This window comes from Lissotriton helveticus, chromosome 2_1 (genome assembly GCF_964261635.1).
Source record: "Lissotriton helveticus chromosome 2_1, aLisHel1.1, whole genome shotgun sequence".
In the NCBI taxonomy this organism is placed as follows: Eukaryota; Metazoa; Chordata; class Amphibia; order Caudata; family Salamandridae; genus Lissotriton; species Lissotriton helveticus.
Genome location: NC_136059.1, coordinates 1,890,826,692 through 1,890,846,964, shown reverse-complemented (window position 1 = coordinate 1,890,846,964; position 20,273 = coordinate 1,890,826,692). Strand labels below are relative to the sequence as shown.

General features: G+C 44.1%; 1 protein-coding gene across 1 annotated transcript in view; it reads left to right on the top strand.

Moving 5' to 3' along the window:
* FAT4 (FAT atypical cadherin 4) overlaps positions 1-20,273 on the top strand; it is a 386,231-nt gene that overhangs the window by 189,423 nt on the left and 176,535 nt on the right. The window contains exon 2 of the mRNA XM_078676811.1: positions 14,727-14,858. Coding sequence (XP_078532937.1) covers positions 14,727-14,858 — 132 coding nt within the window. The remainder of the gene's footprint in view (positions 1-14,726; positions 14,859-20,273) is intronic.

The window sequence follows — 20,273 nt, the reverse complement described above, 5'->3', positions numbered from 1 at the left end:
GATACTTGGGCATGTTAGATCACTCCATTTCAAGCATCTTTGTTGCCCTTGGCAAAGGTCAAGGTGCCAACTTAGAGGTCTCATTGCATTAATACATGTGGTCTAGCTCTTCCAAACCACAGTGTGTGGTGGGACTCACTAAAGGACCATGTCAAAAGTGTGTGGGTTTGTGTACTAAAGGGACAGAGAAAGCAACACAAGAGAGCTGAATGACTTTGGCAGAGTTGTATATGAGCTCCTGCTCTATGTCAGGTCTGGTACCTCAGTGGACAAATGCGTCCCCTACAGGAGCCTGTTTTCAACCTCATGGTCACAGTTTCAAATCCTGGTGGGCCCACTTAGCCTTTCATCCATCTGAGGTCAACAAAATGAGTACCTTTTAGTTGGGTAACAATAAACATCTGTAATTCAGCGCCAAGATGCCTATGGGTGAACGTGTGCTTTACAAATACACGTTGTGTTATTGTGACAACACGTACCATGAAAACAGGAAGAGTTGTGCCATTTACACACTGAATTGTGTAAATGTACTGGTATTTAAAATATAGTGCATCTGTTGGTCAATGAGTAGGTGAATCTGCAGAAGAGTGCGGACCTCTTTGCTGGAGTAGCAGAAGGTGCTCCAGATCAGATTTTAGACTTAATGTGAGTCTTTTGTGCTTTTCATGCATGGAGTGTATGCCGGCTTCTCATAGGAGTCGGCACTTGAGGAGGATGGTGATTGAGCACAGTCCTCGTTCAGAGGAGGCGCGCAAAATCTCTTGAACAGGAGTGGTGCCAGGAAAGGAGTAGACTGGCACTACAGATACAGGCAATAAGGACGCTCACGCCATTTCCTTACCAGCTGCAAAATGTAAGGCTTACTCCCTGTGAAAATACAGCACTGATTGTCAGGAGCTTACTTCTAACGTGGATTAATTAGGCTACACCCACTGATCTCTCTTACAACTGGCACATAAAGTTAAAATGAAAAGTCGCCTGGCTTTAAATAGGGTAAAAACAGGACACCTTCCTGTTGTCCCTACAGCTAGTTGTTGACACACCCCTCTAATGCGCTTAGATCAGATGATGGTTTCTATTGAAAGTATAACAGTTTTGAAAAAAAGTCTCAGGGGCCTATTTATGAAAAGTCTTGCAGTGCAGCGCAGCAAGATGACTTGCTGCGCAGCGTAATCGGGAAAAATCAGGAATGCACTGTATTTAAGGCAATATAGCGCATTCATGCCTTTTCTGCTGCGCTATTGCCCTTGTGGCAGCCTATTGCCAATGCAGGTACCCTTGCATCATAGTATAAAGGTGCCTGTGTTGCATGTAGGATTATTTTGGTGCAGGAAGGGACACCTTTCTCCACAAAAACAATCATGATAGGCGTAATATTGTATCTATGTGTGCTGGAGAATGCAGCACACATAGAAAGAGGATGTATCAAGGAGAAATAAAGATCTTTCTCCTCGTTACTCCTCTCCTGAGAAGGCATATCTTTTTGGGGCATTCTCAGGATACCTGGGAATGCTTCAGAAACCATGGGAGCTGCGTAGAAACAGCCAAGCAATGACCATAGAACATTTTCCAAGGGCAGAGTAAGGCAAAGCAGAGATTTGTGCTGTGTTGCCTTACTTCAGATTTATGGAGGCACTCAGGGCCACACAAAGAGGCCTTGCGTGGCAACATAAATCTGACTTAAGGGTTGCCTCACTCTTGCACCACGTAAACCAACCCGTAACTAGGCCCCTCAGTGTTTAATAAGCTACTTTAAATGAATGTTCTACATTTATTTGTGCTCCGTCTGCCTCTACTGAGCTAATTGTCTCAGCTTCTTGGCCTGTGTGAGGAAATGGTCACACCCGTATAAAACAACTCTCTATTTAAAAAAATACGAAATGCATTACAAAGAGCACAAAAAAACACAAAATAGATAAACCGGATAATTTTTAGGCTCAACCTATTAGACAGCGCATGCGCTGGCTATTGCGAGGAATACATATCACTAAAGCCACAGGCCCACACACACACATACCTCAGCCCAGTTTATTTAGTCTCTGGCCCAGCTATTGTCATCTGCGCACTCCCACACTCCCTCCCTTCACCCTTCCTTACCTTACATTCACGGCGCCCACGTCACCTTTCTCACTCTGCAAACACGCATCATGGAACTCATAGGCACATATACATTCAATATCATCTATCCCCCACACCTCTCACAAAAAGCCTCCAAACGCTTCAAGTACAGCTTCATAAAACTACACCCTGAAACCCTCTTCGCTGACCCCTCCTTCTCTATATACAACGGGTATATAACCACTGACATCATCTTCCACACCAAACGTAGAGCCCAATGGCGGAAAGCATTCCTAGCACTACTCTCGATCTCCTCCACTAGAAAATCTCCACATGGCCTAGTAGCAATCACTATTGCACCATCACAGCTCTTCCAATCTACAGCAACCATTACCATCTACAATAATGGTACTATCCTCATGCAATCCACTGATCATAATCTAAATTTACTAGAGAACATCTTCCCCATCATTAAAAACCATGTATCCAATCCCCTTACTACTACCCAACCCACCCCCACAGCTAATCCACTTGTTGCCACTTCAACACCCCCCTCTATCACCCTCCTCCCCCTCATCCCCATCCCCAACAGACATCGCTTACCCTTCCAACCAACACCTCATCTCACGCTAATTAACCCCCACACGTTTTCTCCACTTAGCATCACTGAGACTACACCCGCACCCCCAACACAATAGGAACCCCCTCCTAGCACAAGCAGGGCTCCCCCCCCTACCACCACCACCTACCCCTTATTCCTCTCTCCCACCACGCCATCCATGCCTAACATTGCCACCCCTTACATAGAACACAGACATTCCAGCCGAGCCCTTGCACCTCACTCACCAACACATACGAATACACCCCACCACCACCACACAGATCAATTGCTGGCACTTATGGTGGCTCCCCTCCACTCCCATCCCGAACACGCTCCCCCCAGCCCCCTCCACTCCCCTCCACTTCCATCCCGAACATGCTCCCCCCAGCCCCCTCCACTCCCCTCCACTTCCATCCCGAACACGCTCCCCCAGCCCACACTCCGTTCCCAACTATACCCACCACTCCCACTCACCAGCAATCCACCCTAACACCTCTGTTACCCACATTAACAGATCCCCCATCCATATATTCATCACCACCTACAACTTTATATGTGCCCGCAACAGATCGTACACCCATCCAGGCTACAACACAACACCCTACACGCATTTCTCAGCCACCCTCCCCACTCAAATCAGCTCCTGATACCACGCTGGATGAGTTATCACATCTACGCACCCCACTCATAATAGCACCAGATACCAGTCTGGATAGGATTTTGTCCGCACTCCTCCAAATCAAAGATGAACTCCACATTGTCAAAGAGATATCCAGACAACCAATGCACATTAGATCTGCAAATACGTCTAGATCAAGCAACCCCCCAATTCGCCTTTCACGCACCCCCAGTCATACTCTCCCCATCTGGAATTCCATTCCATCCCCCAATCTCCCTTCCCGCCCAATCCGAAGCACCAACCCATTTTCGGAGAGTGATAAACGCTCCTGTCGCCATTCCTACAAACTCCCCCTCATTACCCCTATTGCTTCCGCACACACGGCCATTCCAACTATTACCCCCAACCCACACAGGTCCTCCACACACAACAATAGAGGAATCATCGACAACAATCTTAGAAGAATCACGCTCACACTGAATCCCACCCCTTTCCTTGTAACCCCCGTCTTAGATGTACCCTTCTGAACTGGAGATCGGCCTCTAGACACATAGTAGACATCGCCGACCTCATCATCTCACATGAGCTTGACTTGCTTGTGTTTACAGAAACTTGGCTAACTGAATCCTCCATTCCCCTCTTGGACATTCTTGTACCACCAAACTACGACATCATCAAACTGGATAGAAGTGATAAGTCTGAGGGAGGAATCACATGCATTCATCGGAGCAGCATCGCAGTAAACAGAGCCGTAACCCCCACATTATCCTCATTCTCCTCTTGTGAATACATGTGCATTGACATCACCAGCAATGGCACTCCAGTTTGCTCACTACACATCATATATCATCCACCTGGCGACAACCTCACCTTCACTGAACACTTCATGGACATGGTCACAATGACCACCGGACTTCAAAACACTAAGTTTGCAGCAGCCCCACACACAACAAAGGTGCAACCCTGGATTTAATAATCTCCAAAAATAACTCCACTCAGCTTGACTCAATCCTACCCTGTGATTGGTCAGACCACCATATCATCACCTTCTATATCAGGGAAACCCTGAAACTCAACGCAGCCCAACCCACTAAATCCAAGATATGGAAAAGAGACTTGAAAAAACTCAACCCCAACATTTTACCCACCTAAAGCCATAAACTTCTCTAGCCTCCAGCTGGCCTCTCCAACGTACATGACCTCACCAACCACTACCTTAACTCTATGACCTCGCTTATCAATGAGGTTTCTCCTCTTCAACTAAAGAGTGTTTCCTCGAAAGACTCTAAACCTTGGTACAACGACCTGCTGAACGATGACAGACGCGCTCTTAGAACTTCCGAAGGCAATTAGAGATCAGTCCCATCTGCTAAGCACCTCAAAATTCTAAAGAATAAGAGAAATGCTTACTATAAAAAGATCAAACGCACAAAAGCAGCCTTTTTCACCCACCAATTAGACCAAGCAAGAAACCGTCCCCAAAACTATTTGAATTAATCAAATCCCAATCGAAGGATGAATCTCAATGACTACAAGACATCACTCGTACACAACCCACATGTGATGAATTCTCTACCTTCTTTAATGTAAAGACCGAAAATATCAAGAAAGATCTCCTCAATGACCTTAAAGTCTTACAGTCAAGCTCTCACACCAAAACACCTCCCATTCTTCCAACGTTGCCACAACAAGCCACCCCAAACCTTGAACTAAAAAACAACGCAGCCTGGTCTTCCTTCTATACCTACACTGAAGAAGCAATAGGTAAGATTCTTAGCACCCTCAAGCCGGCCAATCACACCACTGATCCTCTCCGTGCTAACGCAGTTAAAGATCTGACCCCTTTGATTCTGCCGCTCTGGACCAAGATCATCAATAGCTCACTTCAGCATGGCTGCATCCCAGACATCCTCAAAGTTGGACAAGTTTCACCCATCCTCACAAAACCTGCAGATGACCTTATGGACCTTAACAACTATCGCCCTATTTCCAATAGCCCTACCCTAGCCAAACTCTTAGAAAAATGTGTACTCCACCAACTGACAAAACACATTGACCACTTCGACCTTCTGGACAATCACCAATCTGGCTTTAGAGCAGGGCACAGCACTGAATCAGCTATGACACTCATTATTGACAACACTTTACAAATACTCGATCAGAATGGATCATGTCTACTCATCCTATTAGACCTCTCCTCAGCCTTTGATACGGTCAAACACGAGAATCTGATAGATCTGCTGAATCTCAGAATGGGCCTATCAGGGTCTGTGCTTAATAGGTTTACCTCCTTTCTTCAAAACCGGACTAAAAAATTCAAGATCAACAACTCCCTGTCCAAATCTGTGCCAGTAACATTGGGAGTCCCACAAGGGTCCGCATTATCCCAGATACTGTTCAATTTATTTATGGATCCACTTACTGTCCTGTTGCAAGCAACCAATGTCCAATTTCACATATACGCAGATGATACTCAACTTTACCTTAAGATTCACACTCCAGAAGACATCAAACTGCTCAACAAAATGCTTTTGAACACCCAGTCATGCTTAGCTGAGAACCATCTCAAGCGAAACGCTCTAAAAACTGAATTCCTCCTAATAGCTCCACCCACCAAAATACCCCTCTTACATGACTGGCTCAAACACCTTACGGCATTCAACGTTCAACCAACCATCATTGACTCAGCAAAATCATTGGGTATAACACTTGACTACACATGTGTTTTTGAGCTGTATCCCTCTTGTGCTCTTGTTGCTGTCTGCCACCTGCTCCCTTCCCTGTTTCGCTTGCTCTTGTGCTTCTCCACATTTTCTCACCTCATCAGTGATGCTTAAACGTCCATCCTCCCACCCTCCTCCATTTTGCTTTGCCCCCTGTTGCTTTCGTACTCCCTGTGCTCTCACTTTAAAAAACAAAACAAAACACTTTTGTACATTTTATTTTTAATTTGTGTTACAGATCCAACTCGGATCGGTAACTAAAGAGAAAAAAAAAGCATCTGTGTCTGTAGATGCATGTATGTGGAGACATATTGGCTTTACCAGTGCTTGTTTTCATTTGTATTACTCTAGACGTTTCTTTGGAAAAATAAACTCTTAATGATCCCCTTTTTCATGGAATAAAAAAGCCCCAGACCCGCAAATACATCTTTTTCCCGCCAGCGGTTAGGTGGTGCTCAGTCTCCGTCAAGGTATAATTCGCTTTACATTTGTTACTGTTAAAAACATGTGTGGTTAATTTACGCTGCAGGGCTCGGCGAAAGATTTTAAGGCTTTTGGACATTTTGGCTGCTCTGCAGTCCCATTGAAATCGCATGCCTAACCTCTACTTCATGCATGTCACTTTCTGCCAACTACAATACTGGTATGATCTTCAGGCTCTTAGCAGGCCTAATCACTCTTCAAGGTAGGCCTCATCTGTGGAAGTTGTCCCCTTCAACACGCAAAACTGTTTTTCACACATGCCATTGTGGATATTTGTGGATGGGATGTTAGGGGACTAAACATTATGAAAATTCTTATTTGCCAGAGAAATAACAGGGTAATTTAGACCTGCAAAGTATTACCGCTATCCTTCTCACTCCAAGTAACAGACTAATATTCACCACTGAAATGACCTCATATTTCACCATATTAATTCGCCACTAATCCTTTATAGGCTTCCTGAATAGCGTTCAACAAGCGATAAATAAATACAAACCTTTGTCATCCTCTATCCTTCTGCTATCATTCCATCTCCAAATAACTGACTAACCTATCCACCACGTAAAATGTAGTTGCATGTTTCACTATACTAATTCAACACTAATCCTCTATGGGTCCCGGAGTAGCGTGCTACCCGCCTAAAAAGCGTTTTGACGCAATTACAATACAATACAATACGGGTAGTTAGTTATATTAGGACATGATGATAAGTGGAAAACAAAGAAGCAAGTGCAGTTTGTGCTCATTTCTTTGTGGGCACAACATGCCGGTGTAAGTGAACCACTTAATGTTTTCAGTTGTGCGTATTATCAGTGTGATATATGTAAAGGTTATAAGTTTAGGTTAGTTTAAGTTTATCCCTCAAGAAGGTGATTGTGTTCATTAACATAGCGCTAAAAATAAATGTTCAAAGGTTGTTAACCTTTCTATAGTAAACAAGCATTTGCAACACAATAGGTCTCGCGAGAGTTTAAGCTATTGGCATTGTAAACGATAATGCCTATTATTTATTTATTTGTTTTGATAATTAACAGAAATAAAAGGCATTATCATTTACAATGCCAATAGCTCAAAGTCTTGTAAATGCGAGACCTATTGCATTTCAAAGAAGTAGTCGCCATTGTCCTGCGCTGCTTGGAAAGTGAAAGCGTGCATGGTATGCTGAATTGTGCTGGAAAGTATGTTGTGCCTGCACAAGGAGAAACTCATTAAAGAAAACAGTGCTTACAGACTAAGTAAGACATACCGAGTAACAAAAGTAAAAGGGCAAGTCCTTATGGGTGGTTACAAATAAAGACAAGGCTGTACTAAGGAGGGACTAACAAGCCTATTAATGAATCAGAAGCCAGAATGTACAAAGGACAATGACATGAGCCAATGAAAAATATGGGAGAAGAGTGGGCGGAGCGTTAAGGCCATACTTGAATACAACATGCCTCTCAGAACAGCACATGCACTGCCCAGTCTCGACCTAATAACGCCCATAACAATGCAACTGGTGTGTGCCTTTTGTGTTGCACCTATAGAATGATGCTGACAATTCCTAGAACCTGGCAGCACAAAGGGCCATAAATAGTCTGGTTCATTTAGTTGTATTGATATTATGATGCAGCTAGATCTTTGCTGTGATGCCCTCTTGATTAACTGGTGCAATGAGTCGCTAGTGGCCCTGTACCTCTTTAAACATCACACCCTTCTGGTGCCCGCTTTCGGACATTTCAAAATTATGTAAAAAGGACACCATTTTGCCTGATGGTAAACTGCAGCCCGCTAAGTTATATTAGTTACATGAAAAAGGGCTCTGTATAGGCTTTAGTGCTTATTGTTAATATTTCGTGTGACTTCAAGGACTATAAACCCTGTGGTCTCCACCCACTGCTCCCCATATTTCCCTTTTAATTCTGATGACCAGATTCCAGAGCTCTAGGCATTGTACATATTCTAGTTTGAGATGATAGCCGTCGCTTCCAATCCTGGGTCTTTTAAGTTGCACCCAGTTTACTGCATGGGCCAGGATGACCCTCAATGGGGTAGGAGAGATGTAGAGAATTTGGGTTAAGCTTTAAAAAGAAGCGTTAGGACTTCCAAGCAAACCAAGCCTCTCTGTTTTGCAGACCGGCCTTACCCAATGCCTATTGGAAGGATATCCAAGTCCGGTAGGTAGCAGCAGTATCAGATTTATTTTTGAAGATCTGCAAAAAGTTCTCATATTGCCAGCCAGGTAGAGCAGTATCTTTGATAAAAATGAGGGCAAGATTTGAGTGTCATCCAGGAAGAGTGTTCCAAAGGATTCTACAATGTACACAATCTAAAACACTTCTCTCATGCTTCAGGCACTTAGAAATATATTTTAATTTTTGTTATAGTTCGGCGGTGGTTCTCAAAGTAAGGACATGAGTATATTGTATAGATAAATGCCATTAATTGTCTGAAAACTTTGGAATCTGAAGAGTACAGTTATGAATGTTGAACTCAAGCTTTAACCATGTGTCTGGTTTTTGCGAATACTCCAACTTAAACATGATGCTCATGTGCTTTTCTACTTGACAGATAGTAATTGCTCTTTGATCACCGTGTTCTTGCAGCCCTAGAGTCATTCCCAGTCAGTCCTTGTTTGTAACCTTTCCTTGCCTTGAGTAGGGAACCATAGAACAGCATTAACTTACAGTTTGACCTGCAAAAAAAGGCGAGGGACTCATATGTTTCTCTCGCCTAGCAGATGTGACAATGGTGGGCGGCCCCCTGCAGGTTGGTGGTGTCTCTACATTGTAGGAGCTCTGGGTGTGGGGGGAAGAGAAGAAGGGCAATCCCAGGAAGTGGTGGTTACAGTCCCATCCTTCAGGTTCTTGACTAAATTCCATGGCGCATGAGCACTGATAGAGCTGGGCTCTTCTCTACAAATTTGCTCTGGAACCCTTGGTCAATGGATCGTTATTACCCGCTGAGAAGTGTAGAGGGGAGAAATAACTCATTAAGGCAAACTAACAGCTTAAAAGGAACATGACCCTGAAGAATGACAGTCTTCAAATTCCATGTTAGTGGGTTTATTACAAAGCCAAAAATAACTGGACATACAGACACATCAAGACGAGGTTGTAAAAATGCATTGGTACTAATACAAATCCAAACCTACGGGCAAGATTGAAATGCTGAAGCATGAAAAGAATGACAAATTCCAGAACCAGAACACATGCAATGATTGCCCCCAAATCAAGATCAGTCTTCATTTGGGGTTGGTAAGTGAAAAGCATTAGCCTGTCCCTACACTACCACTACTGTGACATCCTTACTTAACATTTCCCAGGCAAGATCAGGAAAAGGTGTCAGCAATCATGTGAAGACTTCCTAAGAAGTGCACTCACGTTGTATGGGTCAAATAGCTAAAGTTACAGAGCTCGTTCTAAGATGCTCCTTTCCTCTCTATTGATCTCCTTTCTTCTTCTCCTGACTCAAACCCCGGGCCACTGTCCCTAGTTTAAAACACAAAAACATAGAACACACCCACAGCTTGCATCTGGATCACCTCATCCCGCTGGGCACTCCTCATAGGTGATTTTCCATTTAGTTTCAATACTCCCAGCTCCAGGCTTGATGACCTTGATTGCCAAGCCTCCTTCAGTGAGAAAGAACACTGTCTCCCAATTATCAACATTCTTTGCATAAAAGTATCTTCTCCTCGCCAAGTCTAACTCCTAAAACAAAAGGCGTTATTCTAACTAACAAAGACAACTTTCTCCGCCTGCAACAGAAACGTGAGAACAGAACAAATCCATCATGCACATGAAATTCAGCCTTTGCCCTCTATGAGAGCAGTCAGGGAGAATACATTTCAGACCTACAGAAATCGGCCAACATAAGAATGAAGCACATAGGCCCTACGAAAATACACATAAGTGAACCTTTTATTTGAGCATTTCTAAACCAACACTTTACATAAGCACATCAAATGGATCTCCCATCAGAAATGGGGAATATGTAAGACACCCGTTGGAAGCTTTGCAACATCCAAAAGAAATAGCTGTGGTAAAGTGTGGGGCCCTTGGCAAGGGGAATAACTTTGTGACCCTGGGTAACAGGTACGCGGACAAAGTCGCATGTTTCTGTGCTGAACAAGGGTGCATTTTCACTGGGGAATATACTGGAGAGAGCACAGAAAGAATCGAGCTAAGCATGAGATCATGCAGGGAGAAGTGTCGGGACAAGAAGAAGCTGGTTGGATGAAAGCAGGTTGTGAGAAAAGAGATGATGGTATTTGGGTTTCACCTGATGGTCGAACAGTGTTACCAGATGGTTATTTAGTCTTATAGTGAGGCAGATTCATGGATCAGTTTACATTGGAAGGGATGCCATGGTGCAAGTGTTCAGACAGACGTGGTTTAATCCACGGTTTCGTGCCTTTGCTGAAGCAGTGCATCACAGATGTGTTACGCATTACCAAATGAATGCTGGAAAGAAAACTGTGGTTGCATTGAGTCACATTGGAAGATCTGTGGGACCCTTCAGTAGGATCCATCATGATTTCATTGAAATGCCTAGGTGCAATGGATTGAGGTGTGATGCGTGTTTTCTCAGGTTGGGTGGAAGCTTATCTGATAAAGGAGGTGTGACTGTCTCACAGTAGAAATGTTTTTGATTAGAGCGCTTATATAGCGGTTCAAATATCCAACCTCATTAGAGTCGGATAGAGGAATACACTTTCATAGTGAGATTAGGAAGCTGCGTTGCCCTGCCCTAAAAGTTGATCAAATACTGTATTTTAGCTCCAGACCCCAGGCATCTGGCATTGTGGAGCAGATAAATGGAACTCTAAAGATGTGAATGGTAAAGGCGTGCTCATCCATGTCTCTGAAATGGCCTGATGCATTGCCCCTGGTGTTGATGAGTATCCATAATACTCTTTTATGGGGTAGGATCCCATAGGTTTTTTAGGGCATTCAATCTGGTGACAGTGAGTGTATAATGAGAAAGACCATTGCCTTGTCAGGCACTTTTAGGATCGATTATTTTCTCGGCAGAATGTGCAAAGATTACAGTCCTAGAACGATATGTGTTTGCATCACATAAAAGCAGCTACAATTGAGAAGTTTGTGTAATTAATTGTATTTGGAATTCGATTAGTGGGCCTTTCAAACTTGTAGTTGTAACTTGTTTAGGGAGACTTACAAAGATAAAAAGAAACCTGTCCATTTAATAAGAAAGTGTTGTATTTGCAAAAGTGACTAGTTGGAAATGATACTGGAATTTGTGCATGAAATGCCATAAGAGTGCAATATCTTCCCAAGGCAGATAATGATGTCCAGAAATGCATCTGTATCATTACACGTGGGTAAAACATAGGGCTAGCCATTTCTGATTGCTGGCCAGTTAGCAGTGTATATTCAAATTTAGACAACCTATCTTTTAATTTCCATTTATTTTTCGCTCATGTAGAGGTTTGGATATAATTATTGCACATGGGGGAAAAGTCAAAGGAAAATTGTCCTGTGTCGTCCACACTTTTTTAGTGGCTGAAAGCAAATAAACGCTAATGAGAAGGCACAGTTGGTCAGGTCTGCTAAGTGCTTAGAGGAAAGTGTGGATGGGAGCAAACAATCCTCTATATCACTTCCACCCTGAGATAGTAAGGGGGTATCATAGCTGTTAATAAATTGTTCTCCGGCTGAACCATTCAATCACACCCTCAAATGTATTTCTAATTTATTTTAGTTAATTATTGCCTCAAATTTGGCACCTTGCGTATCTTGGCTCCTTGGTTTGTTTATGGTTATGAAGCCAATCTGATTGTCTTTGTGTTGCTAGAGTCAGTCACTAAAATGACTCTAACTGAGGTTTTTCTGCAATATGTTACTTCGGGACATCACAGTTGAGCTTAGGAGGAAACTCCAAACTTCAGTCAACTAGGATAGCTAGTACTGTGATACCCACATTTTGACATTACTATCATACCTCTGCTTACAGCTGGTAGGATGGTAAGCATCAAGTGACGTGGGACTGACATACACAGCTTTTCACTGGTCTTAAACCACCGAAAGAGCTAAATCTGAGTGTTTGTGAACAGTAAAATGCTTTTCCAATGTACTAAAACAATGTAGTGATTCAGAAAGTGTTTGTAAAGCACTAAATGGATTTAGAAATGATTTAAATTGGTATTTGGAAGGGGTCTGTTTTTGGTATCCCTTCCTAATAGCAATTTGGACCCTCATATATCAGTGGTTTGCAATTGCAAACCACTGACCAGTTACAGACTCCCAGGCTGGGGTGGTTTCTTATTCACAAAGGTCAGGGGGTGGCCTTGGACCCCTTAGCATGTTGGAATTATGGTGGCACCTTCAGCGGGGTAATTGGGTCCAGGGAGCAACAGCCTAATTTCGCTGAAGATGTTCATTTTGGAATACAATCACAGGGATGGTGGTCTGCTGTACATTGTAAGCCACCATCCCAGTGATTGCAGCCAATCACGGGGGTTGCAAATTGCACCCTGGCTAATGAATATTAATTAGGCAGGACGTTCTCCGATCACCTGTCATTTGGTATTTTGTGAACAAATCTGTTAGTACCTTGATCTGTTTGCAAAATCAGATTGCATTTGCTAAAATTTGGTACACAATTTGCAACCTTGCATCATGTGTAATTAAACAAATGTTATACAGGTGAACCCGTGGCAAGTGTTCAGACAATTAATGGAGAAGACATACGTGCCTTCAGATTTGTATCAATGGGTTTATTATAAAAGTTAATAGTTAAGGATTTCTTTGTCATTGTTAACTGAAAAACATAAAATGATGCGTCATATTGGCAGTTCTGCAGTAGTATTTATGCATGTTCATTTGCGTCTGGGCGTAAGTATGCATGAATTTGCTGTGGAAATGCATTCTCTATGCTCTTTGCTCATGTGCTTAGTACTTACCTAATTAGTTATAGGATTTAAAATCTCAGCAAGCTTACACTGCTTGATCCAAGATGAATTAGAAGAGATTTCTTTCCTGCCTGAGGACATTTCCGATCTCCTTCTTGAAGTAACTGTGGTATTTGCCCTGGACTGGCTTCTCGCTCTGTGGCTGTTGCCATATTGAGGTCAGATTCTGGGCGGCTTCTGAAAAACACAAACTGGCCTTTTCTACACCTTAACGGCCATCCAGCCCTATACCTATATCCTGGCAGGATTTGTCTCGGGTATGACCTGGCCAGGCAGAACATATGCTTCCAATCAAGAACGCCCTGGTTAGCACTGGAGTAGGAGCCATAGAAGCCCAATCAATGTGCATCCATCAGCCCCCCTATCACTTCCTGTTCATCATCCGCCCATCTGTCTTCCCAACTGGCTGGTAATGACAGAGCTGCCCCAGACAAGCCATTTCCTTTCTGGTGGTCTTCAAATTCTGGTGATGACTTCATTGCTGCAGCCTTACATAATGTCTTGACTTCCCAAGGAGAAGTAAAGCAGCTGCAGTGATCCCCTTATTTCCCTCCACTAAAGGCAAGCATCCACAAACCAAAGAACAAAGAAAACAGCAAGCCGCTGAGGCTTTCATTTTAGCATTAGCGTGTCTGTGACCTAAACAATCCAAGTTGGGAGGGACACTCCGCAAACTTGCCTGGCTAATATCTTTCAAACACTGCCATCAATATTTGCAAACTGTATAAACACAATATGTAGAAGGAATGTTTTCTTTAGCACTTAATACATGGTGGAACTGAAGGAGGGGGGGTGCCTGTTGAGTGAAGCGTCCTATTTGCTTGGGGGGGGGGGAGGAGGAGTGGGGGGAATATGGGAAAGTTGGTATGTGGCCTTAACAGAATCTGAAGGATGATGTAAGCAGTTAGTTGTGGCAAGAGTACTTGTGAGTTAGTTGGGATGCTACAGAGGCTTGTGAATTGCCTCTCCCTGTAGACGTTCTCATAGCATCTGAGGCTTTGAATAACTGCACCCTCCGTCTCTCCCACCTCCCTACCCCCCAACTTCTGGCAGTTTTTAGGTAAGTTAGATTAGGTGGTCGAAGTTCAGTCGTTCATAGGTCTAGGTGTTACTCACAAAGGCACTAGCTATGATCAAGGACTGATATCGAGCTGCACTTTCACTGTGTCCAAGACTTCCTCTGAAGAAAATGTATTCCCATAGCACATTCTTCTCTGACGTGGTGTCTCCACTTGAGGTTTCTGCTGATGCTGACTGTAGCCTATAAGCGAACAAGACTCACAAGCAATTCCTTTGATGATAATGCAGTTTGTTGTTCCCTTTTAGGTGGAAATCACACTTCAAGATGTCAACGATAACCCACCGGTCTTCCCAACAGATCTGCTCGACCTGACAGTGGAGGAGAATATTGGCGATGGGTCTAAAATAATGCAGATAACGGCGATGGATGCCGACGAGGTAGGCCATGGGTTCCATTCCTAAAATATTGCTCTCTCTTTCACAAGGCAATTATACACTCAGCTATGAACTGCAAAGCCTTCAATGAGAATGTCTGCATTACGCCAAGAGAATGTAATACAAGCACCCTTTCTTGTTGCCATGCCACCATGTTCATTATGTTCGGGCATCTCTCAGTTATTTATTTCAGGCTGTCATCAAATGCCTTTTTTAGTTACTTCCTCTGTTTGCTGTGTCTCTTCTTGTTCGTCTGTGGCTTCAGTCTGCTTTATTCAGGTCACATAGTCCATCTTGCAAAACCATTTTGTTTCCTCCTTGGCTTCTCCTCTGGCAGTTTGGAGAGCAAAGTAAACGGAAAATGGTGCTTCTTAACAAAAAATATCTTTTTGCTTGTATGCTCTCCACTAAGCCCTATGGAGCTGTACAATCACATACATTTCCAATGCTGAGGAGTTATTAACCTTTTCGACGCTGATGACAGAACCGCTCCGTCATCAGCCGCGGTGGTGCTGTGCTGATGACAGAGCGGTTCCGTCATGGCCCGCCCGACGCGCCTGTGCGGCGCTGATTTCGCGCCTGTGCGGCGCGTTCTATTGAGCGGGCAGGGCCATGACGGAACCGCTCCGTCATCAGCACAGCTCACCCGAGGCTGTTGACGGAGCGGTTCCGTCACCAGCGTGTGAGCGCCGCACCCTTAGCGCTGCGGCAGAATAGCTGCTGCAGCGAAGGTGTTAAAAGTACATTTATTTGTTAGGGTGAAACCTCTGGATGCTCAGGTCTACAGCTTCTACGTGCAGACATTTTAATGATGGGAAATCAGAAGCATTAGTTGTGGAGGCCATATCTCCTGAAGGATGAAAATAAGACCAGACAATCAATTACAGTGGAGTTGGGGGAGGGGATTAAGCCTCTACTCATGTGAGTGGAGTTGCTAAAATTTGAATAGAAGACAGGCAAGTTTTTTTTGCAAAAATAGATAACAGTGAAGATGACCACATGAGAAATGTAGAAAAACAAACATTACCAGCTCAGTGAGTTAAATGCTTGCTACTAATATCTCCAACTCATGAGTTTGGATCCTTGGAAGATGAACACACCCTCCCATCCTTCCAATATGAGTGAATTGAACTCCATTAAATTGGGTAATAGTAGCATATCTTAGGGCTTGATGTACAAAGTGATTTTACGGTCGCAAAGGTCAAATTCGAACCTTTGCGACTGCAAAAATGATGTACAAGACCCAAATTGCCATTCAGCAACATGTTACTGAATCACTTTTTGTGCTTTAGACTAAATACAGAATCGTTATTTTGAAAGGGGTGTAAAGGGTATCCAATCCAAATACAGGTTCATTTAACTTATGTATTAATGTTTTGCAACCAAAATTCTACTTTACTACTAAATCCAAATTGGTGGTAACTATTTGCAAACGGGAAGGGGTCCCCAAGTGACCCCTTCACCTTTGTGAATGTTTAGAAAAACATTTTTAGGAGCAGGCAGTGGTCGATGGGAATTGCTTGTAAAATTATTCTTTTTCTTTTTTCAAACACATCTCGTTTCTGCATTTAAAAGCAATCATAAATATGGTGGTCTGCTGACCCCTGTAGGCCACCATGCCTGTGACTCTAACCAGTCACGGTGGGTCTCATTTTGGGACCTACCTCTTGAATATTTGGACGACATTATTCCTTAAGAGGATGAGACTGTTCTAGAAAGGTCATGTAAGTTTGGTGCAGACCAGTTCCTTAAATGGGAATGTAGGGAAGAGGTCTGGCGCTGCGGCTAGGGCGACTGACTCCGGAATCTGGGGATCACGGTTTGATCCCTGGCACCTGCGCCAGATTAGCCCAGCACCATGTGACTCTGGGCAATAGCTTACTTAATCTTCCTGACGGCCCCCAGCGCCTAGAGACCCTGACGGGTGATTGTACGCTTTACAAATGTGGATTATTATTATTATTATTAGAAGAGCAGGTACTCACTCTTTGGAGTAACTGTTTGCTCCTGAGAAGTGCAGCTCTCCAATTAACTGTGCTGCATTAGTGTTGAGAATTGAAGGCTCTCTCCCTTTCAAGTTAAAGAAGAAGGCACTCTGTACCAGACAGTACCTGCCCACATAAAGCACTGTTGCAGACAGTTTTAAGTGCATCAGTGCAGTGCATCAGTGTATGCCTTGTATTACTTGACCCCTTCCTGACTTGGAAGCAACCCATCTCCCATTTCCTGCCTATGAGTTGTCCTTCCATTGTTTTGTTTCTGTAGGATTCTCCTTACTTTATCTCCTTTCTGAGATGTATATAGGCAGGGCACAAGCCTCCATCCTTACCCTAGTTCTTAGATTGCCACTAGTGTGTCTGATGTCTCAGAATCTCTTGGGTACCCTGTCCATAGAATGATATACCAATCAATGCTTATTTGACTGCACTATGAGTTGCTTTTGCATGAACATATTGATAACTTTCTCCATACAGCAGTAAGAGAGGGTAGATAGATGGATACCCTTACATGACTTCAAACCTAATTTCACTGATGATGGTCTACAGATAGCTGCAAAGTGGCACAGACTATGCTTTAATGTAATGTATGTATACTTGTAAAGCGCACTGTTACCTCGTTACGTGGCGTCCTGGCGCTGTATACCGCTGGGGAACCCGTCCTGGCTTTCCCTGTGAGAAGGCACCCCAAGGTGAAGCCAAGCATCCCCGGCGTTGCTGGGGCCGTTGTGGAGATTAAGCAAGCTATTGCCCAGAGTTGCAGAGTGGGACCCATGGTTAGCGTAGGCACCTAAGCGAGAATTATCGAGTCCCCGGACATTGACCCAAGACCCTGCCGCGTCGGGAATTGAACCCTGGTCCCGGGCCGACCTCTGCTTCAGGGTCTGCTGCTTCTAACCAGTGAGCCACACTTCTCCACAGGCACTTAACATCAGCTTCTGTAAATGCATTCACAGCAAGCAGGCTGGTCCTGATATCCTGCTAATTGACCCAGTTAGCAGTTGCTTCAATACATGGTTCAGAAAAATGAACCTTGCCAGGTTAGCTATTAAAAAGTGCAATATCCCTGATTCACATTTGCTCTTGTTGGTTTACACCTAGGTTTGGAGGAAATTTCTGACTTTATTGGAATTCAGAAAGACTTCCAGGAGTACTCTTGAGAAGCTGTGTTCATGCATTTACCCTTGAATGCTCACAAGCATAAACATATGCTCAGCTAGAAATATAGCAAGTGTAAATTTCTCAATGTAAAATGTTAGAAATTTGCACTTGCTAACTTTTTATATTTTGTTTATCCACAACCATGAAGCAATCCCTTCCCTCACCACCCTGCCGGTTTTTGGGGGTGTTGTATACTTTTTCCACCATGAAAACTGGTTCACGCTTGCTTTAGTGGGAATAAATATGCTCAAGGTCCCTGTAAAAGGATTGTTCATACCAACAAACCAACAAGAACATGTGATTATCATCCTTTGCAGGTATCCCTATCCCGAAAGCAAATATGCGGGACTGTGGATATCATCTTTTGTAGGCATCCCAATCCTGAAAACAGACCTTCTGAATTGTGGGTGGTTATCATCATTTGCAGGTATATTTCCTGAAAGCAGACCTGCTGGTCTGTGGGTGGGTATCTTCCTTTGCAGGTATCCCTATACTGAAAGCAGACCTGCTGGACTGTGGGTGGGTATCATCCTTTGCAGGTACCCCTATCCTGAAAGCAGACCTGCTGGACTCTCTATCCTGAAAGCAGACCTGCTGGACTGCGGGTGGGTATCATCCTTTGCAGGTATCCCTATCCTGAAAGCAGATCTGCTGGACTGTGGGTGGGTATCATCCTTTGCAGGTACCCCTATCCTGAAAGCAGACCTGCTGGACTCTCTATCCTGAAAGCAGACCTGCTGGACTGCGGGTGGGTATCATCCTTTGCAGGTATCCCTATCCTGAAAGCAGATCTGCTGGACTGTGGGTGGGTATCATCCTTTGCAGGTACCCCTATCCTGAAAGCAGACCTGCTGGACTGTGGGTGGATATAATCCTTTGCAGGTACCCCTATCCTGAAAGCAGACCTGCTGGTCTGTGGGTGGGTATCATCCTTTGCAGGTATCCCTATCCTGAAAGCAGACCTGCTGGACTGTGGGTGGGTATCATCCTTTGCAGGTACCCCTATCCTGAAAGCAGACCTGCTGGACTGTGGGTGGATATAATCCTTTGCAGGTACCCCTATCCTGAAAGCAGACCTGCTGGTCTGTGGGTGGGTATCATCCTTTGCAGGTATCCCTATCCTGAAAGCAGACCTGCTGGACTGTGGGTGGGTATCATCCTTTGCAGGTACCCCTATCCTGAAAGCAGACCTGCTGGACTGTGAGTGGGTATCATCCTTTGCAGGTATCCCTATCCTGAAAGCAGACCTGCTGGACTGTGGGTGGGTATCATCCTTTGCAGGTATCCCTATACTGAAAGGAGACCTGCTGGACTGTGGGTGGGTATCATCCTTTGCAGGTACCCCTATCCTGAAAGCAGACCTGCTGGACTGTGGGTGGGTATCATCCTTTGCAGGTATCCCTATCCTGAAAGCAGATCTGCTGGACTGTGGGTGGGTATCATCCTTTGCAGGTATCCCTATACTGAAAGCAGATCTGCTGGACTGTGGGTGGGTATCATCCTTTGCAGGTACCCCTATCCTGAAAGCAGACCTGCTGGACTGTGGGTGGGTATCATCCTTTGCAGGTATCCCTATCCTGAAAGGAGACCTGCTGGACTTGGATGGGTATCATCTTTTCAGGTATTTCTATCTTGAAAGCAGACCTGCTGGGTTGTGGGTGGTTATCATCTTTTGCAGGTATCCATACCCTGAAAGCACCGATAAAGAGATTTACTCGCACTCTTAAAATTCAAGCTTTGGCAAACTATAAAGGGATGGCATTGGCAAGTGTGCAGCTGTTTTTTTTTATTGATGCATGTTTGTAATCTTAAAAAACGTAAAAACTATTTTAATAAGTAACAGTATAAGAGCTGGCCAGCAGTCCAGACACATCACGATGTGTAATCATTTTCAGCATATGTGCATGTGTGATCAGGCAAAATGCTTTCATTCATGGTGCAAAACAGCCAATGAATGAAGTTGGCTGATCCATTGGCCTACACTGTGGGCAAGAGCAAAACTTGAATTACACTTGAAGAGACCAATAGATGAAGAGAGTGGACTGGATGCTTGTGCGTGTTTTTTTGCAAACATGAGGCTGTCAATACAGCTAAATATGATTGATGATTATGCACTTGTATAGCGCACGACTACCCGTAGGCATCTCGGCGCTTGTACGAATACCACTGAGGAACCCTTCCCTGTGAGGAGCCCATTCCTGGGCACCCCCAAGGTGAAGTCAGGCATCCTCAGTGTTGTTGGGGCCGTTGTAGAGATTAA